Consider the following 12,607-nt stretch of genomic DNA (forward strand, 5'->3'; position numbering starts at 1 on the left):
AAACATGATTTAACTTACATAAAAAATACAAGATATAATGTGTTTAACATCGGATTCCTTAGTCTCAGACCCAAACCTATTCATTCGCCAAGTCTGAATACTGATATTAACTAGACGTTTTCATGTACAAAGATCTAAGCTTGGTTGAAAATAGCAAATTGTCCATTTTTCAATCTTTTCAACGTATTTTCAATCTAAAAATCATGTACGCCGTATTTCAAAAGCATAGTTCGGCAGAACAATGAGACTGCAAAATTGCGCAGGGACCATAAAATTTAATATCAACCCTTCAATACCCAAATTACCTCTGCGAAAGTATTATGCTTTAACATTACTGTTTTACAGGGGAGAAGAAGGCTTGAACAACTATTTGGAAACGAAGACAATTACCATCCGAGTCCCCCAAAAGAATTCATAGGCGACTAATTGCATCAGCCTCATTTGACCTCTGGAAAATAAATTGTGATTTTGATCTCTTGTTTTATTCTCAGGTGAAGGATTCTCATACTGATGTATAGACTCGACATAATGATGTTGATTTTGTGTGTTTAGCGCTATTTTTTAGATGTTTTTGAATAAACGAACATTTTCATCACTATACTATTGTCGATGACATCTATCTTTAATTACAAAGGTTCATAGGGGTTGCCAGGAAATAGTGCCCCTCTCCCGCAAGAAATCTCATTTGAACCTAAAAATTCGTAAAAGCGAATGTAAAGCTAGTTTTCGCAGAGTTGGTAAATTCTTTCTCCCTCATTCTCACTCAATTGACCCAAAAAATTCATAAAAAAGAGGGCAAAGCTAGTTTATGACACAGTTGGTAACTTTTTTCTACTGTATTGCCCCCCCCCCTAGTTACCACGCCAATATTATAGTTGTTAAAAAAGGAAAAACTATTGTTTAATCCTGTGCAATTATTTGCATGACCTGTTCATTTACATCAATAAGAACCTATTTATTCAGCTTGTAAACAAGAAAAGAATGATAGTATTAAAGTTTGAAGTAATTCTTTCCGATATTGCTTTTTTATACTACAGACTCTAGTAACAGTAAAAAGACAGGGAAGACACGACACTGGCTAAATTTCAGGGATTAACAATTGAGCTTCTAGGAAATCTTAAATTGTGAGCTCAAGCCTGATCGTAGAGTATCGAGAATAGGCAGGACAAATAAGGTACACCCTCTAGGGAGGAGAAATAATCGATAGAGATAGTGAAAAATTCAGCTAAAACAATGGAAAATACTCACTAGAATGGAGTAGAAACTTAATAATTCAGTTTTATCTCCTCTAAAAAAGCCTTTGTCTCTTCCCACCTAAAAGACATAACGAAAAGATGTTTATGGGGAAAAGCTGAATTAGACCAGAATGAAGGTGTTTACTTTAAAACCAAGTCATTCACCAAGCGAAGAGAACTGAAAAGTTTTGTACATTAGTTGGGTTAGGATTTATGCTATGAAACGCGGACTTTCCAATCGCTGGAATCAGGAATCCATTGAAACAAATGTTGATCGCCTCTTAAGAGGGATTAAATTAAAAAAAAAAAAAAAAAGTTTGTGTAACGGAAAGTAAGGAGCGACATTAAAACTTAAAACAAACAGAAATTACTCCGTATATGAAAGGGGCTTTTCCTCCTCAACGCCTCGCTCTTTACGCTAAAGTTTGACCCTTTTTCTTAACTCTACTTTATAAAACAGTAAGAAACTTTAGCGTAAAGAGCGGGGCGTTGAGGAGGAAAAGCCCTTTCATATACGGAATAATTTCCGTTCGTTTTAATGTCGCTCTTTACTTTCCGTTACAAAAACTTGTTCTTTTAATTTAATTTCTGGACGTTTTTGAATTAATGCATGTTTTGATCTTGGCTCTCCGCACATAAATAATTAAAACGAAATTTGCATATTAATTAGTTGCAATTAATTGGAAGATTTTGAGAAAAAAGAAGCGAAGAAGGAGGCCTAGTTGCAACTAGTTGCCAAGTTTTTGATTATTTAAAAAAGCAACTAGAACTTTTAATTTTTTACTAACGTTTTCATTGGTAAAAAATATACGTAACTTACGAATTAACTTACGTAACGAACTTCTATATTCATATGTTTTTATTGCGTATATGAGGGGGTTCAACCCTCGTCGATACCTCGCTCTTTACACTAAAGCTTAGATTGTGTCCCAATTCCTTAAGAATGACCTCTGGATCACAAAGGCCGTAGAATAAATAGTTAAAATTACTAAAAATACTTTGGCGTAAAGAGTGAGGTATAACGAGGAGGTAAACCCCTAATATGCGTAATAATTTTTGTTCGTTTTAAGTTTTAATGCTGCTCCTTACTTTCAGTAGAAAAATCTTTTCATATTTATTTTTTTCATTGTTTTTTCAAATAAGGCTAGAAAATCCTGCGCCCCCTTCATTGAAATTCTCTTCCCCCATGAGAAGTTTCTCCATGGAAATATCCATCCTCCCACGTACCCCCCCCCCAACTCTCCCCCCTAAACCAAAAAAATCTTGAAAAAGTCTGTACACTTCCCAGTAACCATTACTGTATGTAAACACAGGTCAAAGTTTTCAACTTGCAGCCCCTCCCATGGGGACTGCGGGGAAGTAAGTTGTCCTTAAGGACATAGATATTAGGTTTTTCAACTATGGTGAGTAAAATGCCTATCTCAGAATTTTGAGATGGTGACTTTGGGGAAAAAATGAGCGTGGGAGGGGGCCTAGGTGCCCTCTAATTTTTTTGGTCACTTAAGAAGGGCACTAGAACTTTAAATTTCCGTTAGAATGAGCCCTCTCGCAAGATTCTAGGACCACTCAGTCGATACGATCACCCCTGGGGAAAAAAACAACAAATAAACACGCATCCGTGATCTGTCTTCTGGCAAAAAAAAAAATGCGAAATTCCACGTTTTTTTGTAAAAAGGAGCTTGAAACTTTTACATAAGGTTCTCTGATACGCTGAATCTCATGGCGTGATTTTCGTTGAGATTGTATGACTTTTAGGGGGTGTTTCCCCCTATTTTCTAAAATGATGCATATTTTCTCAGGCTCGTAGCCTTTGATGGGTATAACTGGTCTTGACGAAGCTTGTATATTTAAAATCAGCATTAAAATACGATTCTTTTGATTTAACTATTGGTATCAAAATCCCATTTTTTAGAGTATCGGTTACTATTGAGCCGGGTCGCTCCTTAATACAGTTCGTTACCACGAACTGTTTGAAAAGAGTTCGTCGTTGAAAATGCAACTTTAATTATCAAAAATCTTTGTTTTAAATCCTTTTCATCGAAATATTATCCCTTTAACTGTTTTAAAATGACTTATTAAGAAACTTATTCAGTGATACGGATTCATAACAAAGATATTCCACAATGTACTTATGATCTCTGCCACAGCTCATTTAAGGCTGAATGAGATTTTTCATTGCAAATTTAAGGCCAATATCTTAATACAGAGGTTCAAAATACTCATGCAGCTACAAATTCTACGACTCCTCCCACTAACACTAATGCCAGTATCTTTCTGCTCTTAATTAACAATAGTTTTTATAACTAATTAAATAACAAAACAACTTTTTTAACTGAAAGTAAGGAGCAACATTAAAACTTAAAACGAACAGACATTATTACGTATATGAAGGGGATTGCCTTCTCCTCAACATATCGCTCTTTGCGCTAAAATTCTTAGTACTTTTTAAAAAGCTTCTTATTGGTCTAATTAAACGACTTTTGTGTCTCAGGAGTCGTTCTTACAGAATTGGGACAAAATTAAAACTTTAGCGTAAAGAGCGAGGTGTTGAGGAGGCAATTCCCTTCATATATGTAACAATTTCTGTTCGTTTAAAGTTTTAATGTTGCTCCTTACTTTCAGTTGAAAAGTTTTTTTTTATATTTAATTTCTGATCTTTTTTAAACAATACCAGGAAATCTGGCCCCACCTCCACGGAGAAATACCCTCCCCATGGAAATATCCTCTAGACAATTCAATCCCGGTGAAAATTCACCGAGGACAAATACCCTTCATAACTCCACGTGTAAAATTGAGACAGAAAAGAGAAAACAAGACTCACGATTCTAATAATTAATGGTCTCCTAACAAGTTTCAATAAATACAAAACCCAAACGCTAAAGTGGAAACATTAGGCTAGTGCTTCTTCGACATCCATTACTTCTTCGCCTATTTTCCGAGGGGAGGGGTTACAAACTCCAATCCTTAGAGATAAGTTAATTCGTGACTATCGTCATATACGGGTCATATTTGTCTTTCTATATAAGTATATTTGAAATAACCGATTAAATTTTTTCAGTCTAATATGTACATAATACTAGTCTTATTAGCCTTTTTAGGGGTTTAAGGGGTGGCACACTATATTTGTAAGTGGCATAAACATCTTGATATATAACACCTGCAATAATCACGTTAATTAAAAAAATGGTTATTTTCATCAATTTTCTTTCTTGTAAATCCATCCCATCCGTCAATTGGTTAAACAAATCTTCAAGTTTAAACAACCAATTTAGTTTTCAGTAAAGCGCAAGTGGCACTCTTGTTTTTATAGGAATAGTGGATTATACAGGTAGCAGCACTCCACATATATGTGGTAATTTTTATTTACTTTACTCTTTCTCCTAGTATTTTGAAGGTTAACACCACCTTTGCTGAATATAAGTATATGATCATTAGCCATTCTTTATCTTGGAATGTGAAACTAATATTGTCTCTGGAGATTTCTGGTCTATTTTTTGGGTTGACCAGCAGCTAAGCTAATGCTTCATGGCATATCCTTAAGCAATTAAGAATACAGCAAGACTTACCGAATAAAAAAAAGTGAGAATTCAGTGCCCCCCTTCGATGTAGTGACATTTCAGCAGACATTGGGAAGAAATGTGTTACTGGTCGATGGGCGCTTACTGAAAATATGATCACGAGAGAAACCTCTAAGAGAGAAAAAAAACGTGTTTTTCTAACAACCCAAATTTACTCAAAATAAGATGTAAAAAGAAAAAAAAAAAAAAAACAGAAAAACCCAGGTAGTTATAAAAACCATACAAATTCAAATATCACCAAAGACAACTTCGACTGAAAATCATAAAGCTGGCATCTACGAAATGACAACGATTCCACTGGGTTTTAAATACCTATGAATTTTTCTGGGGGACCTTGATGGTAATTGTCTTCGTTTCCAAGTAGTTTTCAATGCCTTCCTTTCCACTGAAAAATAAAAAATGCAACCATAATCGAACAAAGTTTCATTGTTTTCATCATATTTTTTTTTTGTAGGAGTGGGGATCAAATGAAATTATAAAAAGAAGATTTTAGGCAATAATGGACAATTTTAGACCACAGTGTTCTGGATTGTATTTACTATTTAGGAAGTTTAATACAGAGTGAGAGGGAAAGTTGGCATAAGACTTTTCCGGAATTGTATGAAAATGATATCGTTTCACTTGTTGATTGAACTTGAAAGACTGAGTCAATATTAGAAAATGGAATATCTAAATTTTCTTTATTGTCCACTGCAACTTTATAAGATTCTGTATAACCATCATCATTGGAAATAGAAAACGTTGCATAATCCTCCAATTCACTGAAAGCGTTAGCAAACTGAGTTACAGTAATGTATTAAAGCACACTAGTTATTTTATCTGTTTAATGTTTCAACGACCAGCCCCTGATTTCATAACGAATTGTTTTCCCATGAAAATCTGACAGCGCCAAGTCAGGCGATTGTGGTGGGAAGTAGAGCCACAAGAAAAAAGGTATATTAAATAAATAGCTTGACGTACAATAGACACACTAAGCTGTCTCAACCAGAAGAAAGAACTGCCTGTAATGATAATTGTAAAAATACAGGTGGTAATCACGGTCGCCTTAACAAAAAATCATTTTGACTTCTTTAATTTCATCGCCCAAGACAAAGATTTTTCTGTAAGGTTATGGTTGATTAGGTTATGGTTATATTTTCCTGTAAGGTCTATTCTGTATATTAAAATGACAGATATTAAAAATTCATTACAATACGAACGATCATAGTTAAACCGATTTTAAAATGCATACAAGCTTGAAAGGAGAGACCTTATATGACCAGACTTGCGACATTAGCAAAGGCAATGACCTTTATGCCACTAACCTTTATGATTTTTTTTTTCATTGGAACTCTTTTTTAAGTGTCTTTAAGAAAGGTATTTTTTAGGAGGCATGTCCCCACTCCAGCCCCTTTTGTGCTGATGCACATCGATGTGAACACCATCAAGTGCTATACCCTTATGTGTTGTGCCACGGTGTTATGCTATGACAGTCGTTTTAAGTATGTGATACAATTTCATAGAACAATGATAAACAGTTCTTCACAAAGTATTCAAAACTACGCATTTTCACGAAACCTTAATACAAAATTTTCCGACATTCTAAATAAAGAGATTATGTTATTTAGTAAAAAAAAAAAAAGAAAAGGAATTTTTGCAGAGTTAACTCAACAAAAATTTCCCCATTTTTATTCCAACAGCATTTTCCACAGAAATATATAAAAGGACTTATCCCATCCAAAATTGAAATGTTAAACAAGTGCGACATCCCTCTTTTCTTGCTTTTTCTCAATTTTACCATTTATCGTGTTATGTTTATTTTACTAATTTTGAGACGTTCTGTTTGTGTAGATTACATTTAAAAAAAGAATGTATTAAATATCTATACTGATTGTTTTGTGTCTGACGCATTTTGTTCGCGATTAGTTTTCAATGTTTGTATGTTGCTCTTTGTTGTTTATGCTTTTTTTTTGTTGTGGTTATGTTTTTTTTCTGACGCAAGAAGTGAATCCGGCTCTAAAAGTTTGTAATGGCTTTTATTCGTATGGGGTAGGATGTCGTCCCAGAATGATTTAGGAGGATGTCATAAGGATAGATTTAAGGGAAATTAGAAATTCTTGGGAGGGTGTAAACAGGAAGGCTTTGAACAAATTTTGATGGAGGAGAAGCGTGCGTAGCTGTGTTGGCCTCAGACGGCATGGGGCTGGAGTGAGTTGTTAGTAGTAGTTTATTCGCATGGTTGACCAATGATCCGAGTATCACAGGTACCGATCTTTTGATTCTCTGTCTCCAGCCGGGAGTACATGCATAGATATGGATGCAATTTTCATAATAAATCTTACCTTATCTATTTAAAAATAATAATACCATTTTTTAGAAATTAATATTTAGAATTTCATAAGAGAAATTAGAATAGCAATATTTAGACTTACAGATCTCTGCCAATACCAGATTGCTTAAATCCGCCAAAAGGTGCTTGTGAACAAACAGCATCGTAACAGTTAACCCTGAAAAATTAAAGTAGTCAACCTAATTGCTTCCCAAACGGAAAATAACTCCTCATTCTAAATAACGCACTTTCAAGCTTAGCGTAAAATAAAACAAAATATACAAAATTAATATAAATATAACTATTGCGCTATTGTAACTTTCAAATATAGCACTATTTACCAACTAGCATGCCATAACACTCATGCCAAAGCTTTCAACCAAAATTCCGCTGATCCCAATATTTATAAGGTTAAAACTGTGTTTTAACCTTCATTGCGATCAGACAATCAGAGCATAGCACAAAAATCATAAAAGACAGTGTTGTCAAAGAGCATCGAAGACAAATAAATTTGCGAAATGTAATAATAGAGTTACTGCAACTGAAAATCTTAAATGAGATCTAAAAAGGTTAGGGTTATTGTAAAAGCTAAAGGTCGGTGACAAAGCCACCGTTCATTTTCAGACTTTGGTTCTAGACACCCAAGATATGCCCAACTTCTCCTATGGCTTGAATATTATTCTTGACCAAGTAAATTATTTATTCCCAAAATCCTTCATAATGCTAGAGCCTAGGTATAAATAGATCTTAAAACTTAAATCATATCGCGAACATTGTGCTAATACGCTGTAGCGCTAAAATAGTCACAATTATATCACACTTATTCTAGGAATGCTTTCGCTCTATAGTCTTTCCGGACTATAGAAAGTTCATACACAGAAAGTCCACAACATAATTTTTCATGCAACACTGTACAAGGACTTAAAACAAGAAAAGGTCCTAGGCGAAAAAGATCTTGGAGTCTGATATGAAAAGTCAACCTTAGAGTGCCTCATGGCTATGCATTAGGCTTATACCAAGCCTCTGGTGCAGGGATATGAAATAAGATTGGGGCACCCACCCTTTCATCGTCATCATCATCGTTTTATTTATAACCCATCACAATGTTTTCGATAGATTGGCATAGTCCAATAGCTTTATTGGCTGCGGTTGAAAGTTGCTTAGGTAATCACCGCATGGAAGTTATTCTTGATTGTTTTACGTTTCTGCAGCTGTCTGGTGTTCCCTAAGTGAGTCTCTTCGGCTTCTCTCTATTCTTCACATTTTTCATTGATAAGGGGGTAGCCTACAATGTTTCTACACCTCTTGTGGATTAAAAACTAGGTTAATGCTTGAATGGTAGTTTTAAGGCCATACAATACCTTAAAATTCATTTGTGAGCCGCAACGTTCGAAGATGAAGCGTTCATAACGAATTCTCGTAGGAGACTAGCTATCATCGAAAGTTGTCGAGAATTTATAGTTTGACTTTGAAAGTTGCCTAAAAAGACAGTAGAAAATACTTCCTTTTTGTCGGCGAGTTTGTGAACCAAAGTAGGTAGCACCATAGAGAAACCCCAAAGCGGCCAATTACTCAAGTGATAATTTCTTTAAACTTATTTTTACCGTTTTCCGAGCAGGTACGGTGGAATATTTTTAGGAGCTACCCTTTCCTGATCTTTAGAAGAAAAATCTGCTCCCTTTAAAAAAAAAATAAAAAAATAACACAATAAAAAACACCATACTTTCTGATAATGTGAGTTCCAATAAAACATCTTATCTTGAGCAGAAGACGGGTAAAGTCAAATGGTGCTTCTAAGATTTCCAGGAAAGTAGGTGTCGGCTTTTACTTTCCTGTCGTTTATTCAGATCTCTTATACAAGCTCTACAAGTTAAATTTTATTTTGAATGGATGAGACAATATGATCCTTTGAGGTATCACGCGGCCTTAAAAAGACAAAAACAAAATGGCTGCTAATCTCCTTATTAAAGATTCCATGCCGTCACCTTCAAAAATGAAGCCATCTAGAGAGTTCATGAACTTCGTGCGGTAAGAAATAATTTCTCATCCCATTTTTCTTGGAGCAGCCATCTCAAGTAAGAGGTGGAGAGCAGGTTTATAGCAGCACCAGAGACCAACATATATTTAAAGACACGCTTAATTTGGTGTCAATCACTATTTTTATAGCTGCAACCGCTCACCTCTATCGTAAAAACTTTTCTCTTTTTGCCATCACCAGTCAAGGCGACAAGACAAATATGAATATCTCACTTTCATTGGCTGAGTTAGGGTAGACTTAAGCAGCTGAATTTTAATACCTACGTTGGTCCCAACGTATCTAACTAGAATCGACTCCTTGAGGGATATACCCATCAAAACTAACCGCCGAGTCCTTAAATCGACGGTTTAATAGATTTATAAACCAAGCACTTCCATGGATTAAAGAGCTACATAGATATTGAGTATTCGATTTTCTGGCATCGCATGTACCACCAAAAAAGTGGGTATTTCCCAATATATAGGACCCAATCAATGCGTATGCGTCTTCTTTAACACTGAGATAGAACTATTTCCCGTACTCAATTTTCACATTTCCTGTACTAAAACAGCATATTCAAAATGCTATCTACAGTATATAGAAAATTTTCGGTGTGTTCCAGCATGTTTTGGTGTCTTAAACGAAAAATAAGGAGTTGCTCTTTAAAACTGCAAAAAAAGGTGCATTGCAAAATCAAAATAAAAAAATTCAGATAACGTACCACACTGATCCAGCCTGAACAGCTTGAGCAAACATGAGGGCAGTGTCAATATTCTTAGTTAGAATCCCGGAAGCCAGGCCATAGTTAGTCCTATTGGCTCTTTCAATTAATTCTTCTGCTGATGAAAATTTTAGGATTTGCTGCACTGGGCCAAATATCTAAAAAAAAAAAAAATTGCTCTTAAAAATTAGATAAGGTAATAATTGCTAATGAAGATAAAGGAATCCCTAACAATTTTTTTATTTTGTTTTTTCAGAAGAGAGAAAAAAACAGGATTTTTTTAACAATTGGTGCAAAATAAGACGCAAAAAGAATACTGATACTCAAATTTTGATTGGTAGTTTATTTTGATCACTAGATTAAGTCTGCCATAATAAGGCAAATTGAAGCAACGCAATTGGATCTGTTAGAGTTACCAACTACATCCTGATAAAAATAATAACTGTTGTAAAGAATATGGAGAAGCACATTTCGTCGGCTGATCATTTTGATTAATTGGTAAAGTCCCTAGTTCCTAAAGCACAAGGTGTGACGGCCCTCAAGATAAATGCAACCAAGAAGCTGATACAACTTCGCACTGGAGTGTTAATCCGTTTTTTGTGTTTCCTACTCATGTTTTTGTGCTGCTTTGAGTTGTGATTTTTCTTTTTCCTCTTAAATCTATGAGCCTAAAATCCTTAATCCAAAGCCTATGAGCTTTTGATTTACTTATAGCCCCCTAATAACAATAATGACGAAGACCACACTGCCTTTCCATAATACAACAACAAAAGAGAGAATAATGAGGACTTTTTTCCCAAGACAGTGAACCAACAAAACCTATTTGAATATTTCGGCCCTATATCTAAGGGCCGTCTTCAGCAAAGAAAAAATAAAAAACAATAAAACACTTACAATAAAAGTTCTCAGTTAAAAATCCATTTGTTTTTATTTTAAAATAGCCTTGGCATCATGGCATCAAAACTGAGAACTTTTATTGTAAGTGTTTTATTGTTTTTTATTTTTTCTTTGCTGAAGACGGCCCTTAGATATAGGGCCGAAATATTCAAATAGGTTTTGTTGGTTCACTGTCTTGGGAAAAAAGTCCTCATTATTCTCTCTTTTGTTGTTGTCCTAATAACAATAAAATACTATTGTTCGTATCGACTAGGCATCATTAAAATGAAATGAGAAAAATAGAAAAACAAGTATGATTTTTCAATATGACAATGGAAAAATAACAAACAAAATGTTTTGAAAGTTTCAGCTTCATTTCCAGAATTCTTTATCAACAGAAAAAAAAAGCCACAAGATATAAAATATAAATATAAACTCGCATCTCACTAGCGTCCAGTAGGAAAATTCAATTTTATATCCCAAGGTAATAAAGCACGGTATTTGTCTGATAATGAGATATCTTGTTAATGTCTAGTAGTTAATTCAGCTTCATATCACAACGCACGAGGCAACAAGGCAGGACTAAGCAGGTTGTCTAATTAAAGTCTAGTTAAAAACTAATTAAAGTCTAATAGGACGTTCATATCACAATTCACAAGGCAACAAAGCAGGTTGTCTGTCAGATAATTTCAGACAACCTTTTAATAATGGGACGGATGGCCTGCTTTGTTACCTTGTGAATTGTGATACAAAGTTGAATTATCCAACCGGAAGTTAATAAAATGTGTTTTCTTTTATTTCTGCATATCGTTTGTGCTTTTCAGGACGTAAAACCTATATATTCAGACTTTTATTATAATTAGTGAAGAAAGTTTTATTCTTGCTATTTTTCCGCGGTCACCCATTTAACTATATTTTAATTTCCTTGTAATAGCAAATGGAAAGGCAGTGAACTCTAAGAAATTATCTAATGGATATGAGGATTCACTCTAATAAAATTGAATTAGACTTAGTCAACTATCACCAGCTGGTACTTTTTTGAAGCCACATCAGGCAGCTGTTTTACAGCCATATCTTTTTTCCAGCCACATGCAGCCATAACTATCACCAGCTGGTACTTTTCTGCAGCTTCACAGAGGGCTTTATCAAAATTTGTGACCTTATTAGGGACCCTACTGTATAACATTGTGAGTTGCCTTAATGCTCTCATTGGTGTTGCTAAACTGTCCTCTCATCTATGAGTGGCAGCGAAATTCAGAGATTTCCTTGAGCTGTATCATCCATATGACACTAGCGAATGCATGCGACACGAAATTGATTTGGTCTGAAAGTAACAGGTCAAGAAAAAATGGTCCACTTGGGCTTATGCTGGTGTCAATTTTCTGTTAAATCAAATATGTCATCAATTATCATGATAAATTTAAGGTCAAAATTGTCACATATATCCAACCCCTACATTCCTATTGTTCTAGTTTGAAACAATTAAACGTTTCCATCTTTATTCTTGCTAATCCGTTCAACCATTCACAATAACCGTCTCAAGGAGTGGTATTCACAAATAGCTAATACAACTTCTACTATTTTACTATCTTCGAAAATAAAATCAGTAAATTATGTCATGAGGTGAACGGGAATTGATGCATAAAATTTCATTTTTCACGAGTAAAATATTTGTCCCAATACAACTTCTTTAGACAAATCTTTTAATATCGGCAGCTAAGGACCATGATTTGCTCACTACTAAGTTGGAGCTGCTACAGAAACCATGTCAACCTTTAATTTCAGTCACTAAGCTATTCGTAGTCAAACATCTTTGGCAATTTTGTGATTAACTCCTGATTTTGATTCAAACATCACATAGGCAGATCTTCG

At 34.7% G+C, this 12,607-nt stretch overlaps 2 protein-coding genes across 2 annotated transcripts in view; one reads left to right on the forward strand and one right to left on the reverse strand.

Annotated features, from left to right (window-relative positions):
- LOC136041284 (aldehyde dehydrogenase 1A1-like) overlaps positions 1 to 598 on the forward strand; it is a 43,452-nt gene extending 42,854 nt beyond the window's left edge. Inside the window, exon 12 of the mRNA XM_065725891.1 lies at positions 346 to 598. Within this exon, the coding sequence (XP_065581963.1) occupies positions 346 to 418 (73 nt within the window). The 3' untranslated portion in view covers positions 419 to 598. The remainder of the gene's footprint in view (positions 1 to 345) is intronic.
- A 4,347-nt stretch (positions 599 to 4,945) lies between these two features.
- LOC136041305 (aldehyde dehydrogenase, mitochondrial-like) overlaps positions 4,946 to 12,607 on the reverse strand; it is a 41,444-nt gene continuing 33,782 nt past the window's right edge. Inside the window, exons 9-11 of the mRNA XM_065725928.1 lie at positions 9,860 to 10,017; positions 7,225 to 7,299; positions 4,946 to 5,198 (exon numbers count right to left, since the gene is read on the reverse strand). Coding sequence (XP_065582000.1) covers positions 5,126 to 5,198; positions 7,225 to 7,299; positions 9,860 to 10,017 — 306 coding nt within the window. The 3' untranslated portion in view covers positions 4,946 to 5,125. The remainder of the gene's footprint in view (positions 5,199 to 7,224; positions 7,300 to 9,859; positions 10,018 to 12,607) is intronic.

Source organism: Artemia franciscana, unplaced genomic scaffold, assembly GCF_032884065.1.
Source record: "Artemia franciscana unplaced genomic scaffold, ASM3288406v1 PGA_scaffold_131, whole genome shotgun sequence".
In the NCBI taxonomy this organism is placed as follows: Eukaryota; Metazoa; Arthropoda; class Branchiopoda; order Anostraca; family Artemiidae; genus Artemia; species Artemia franciscana.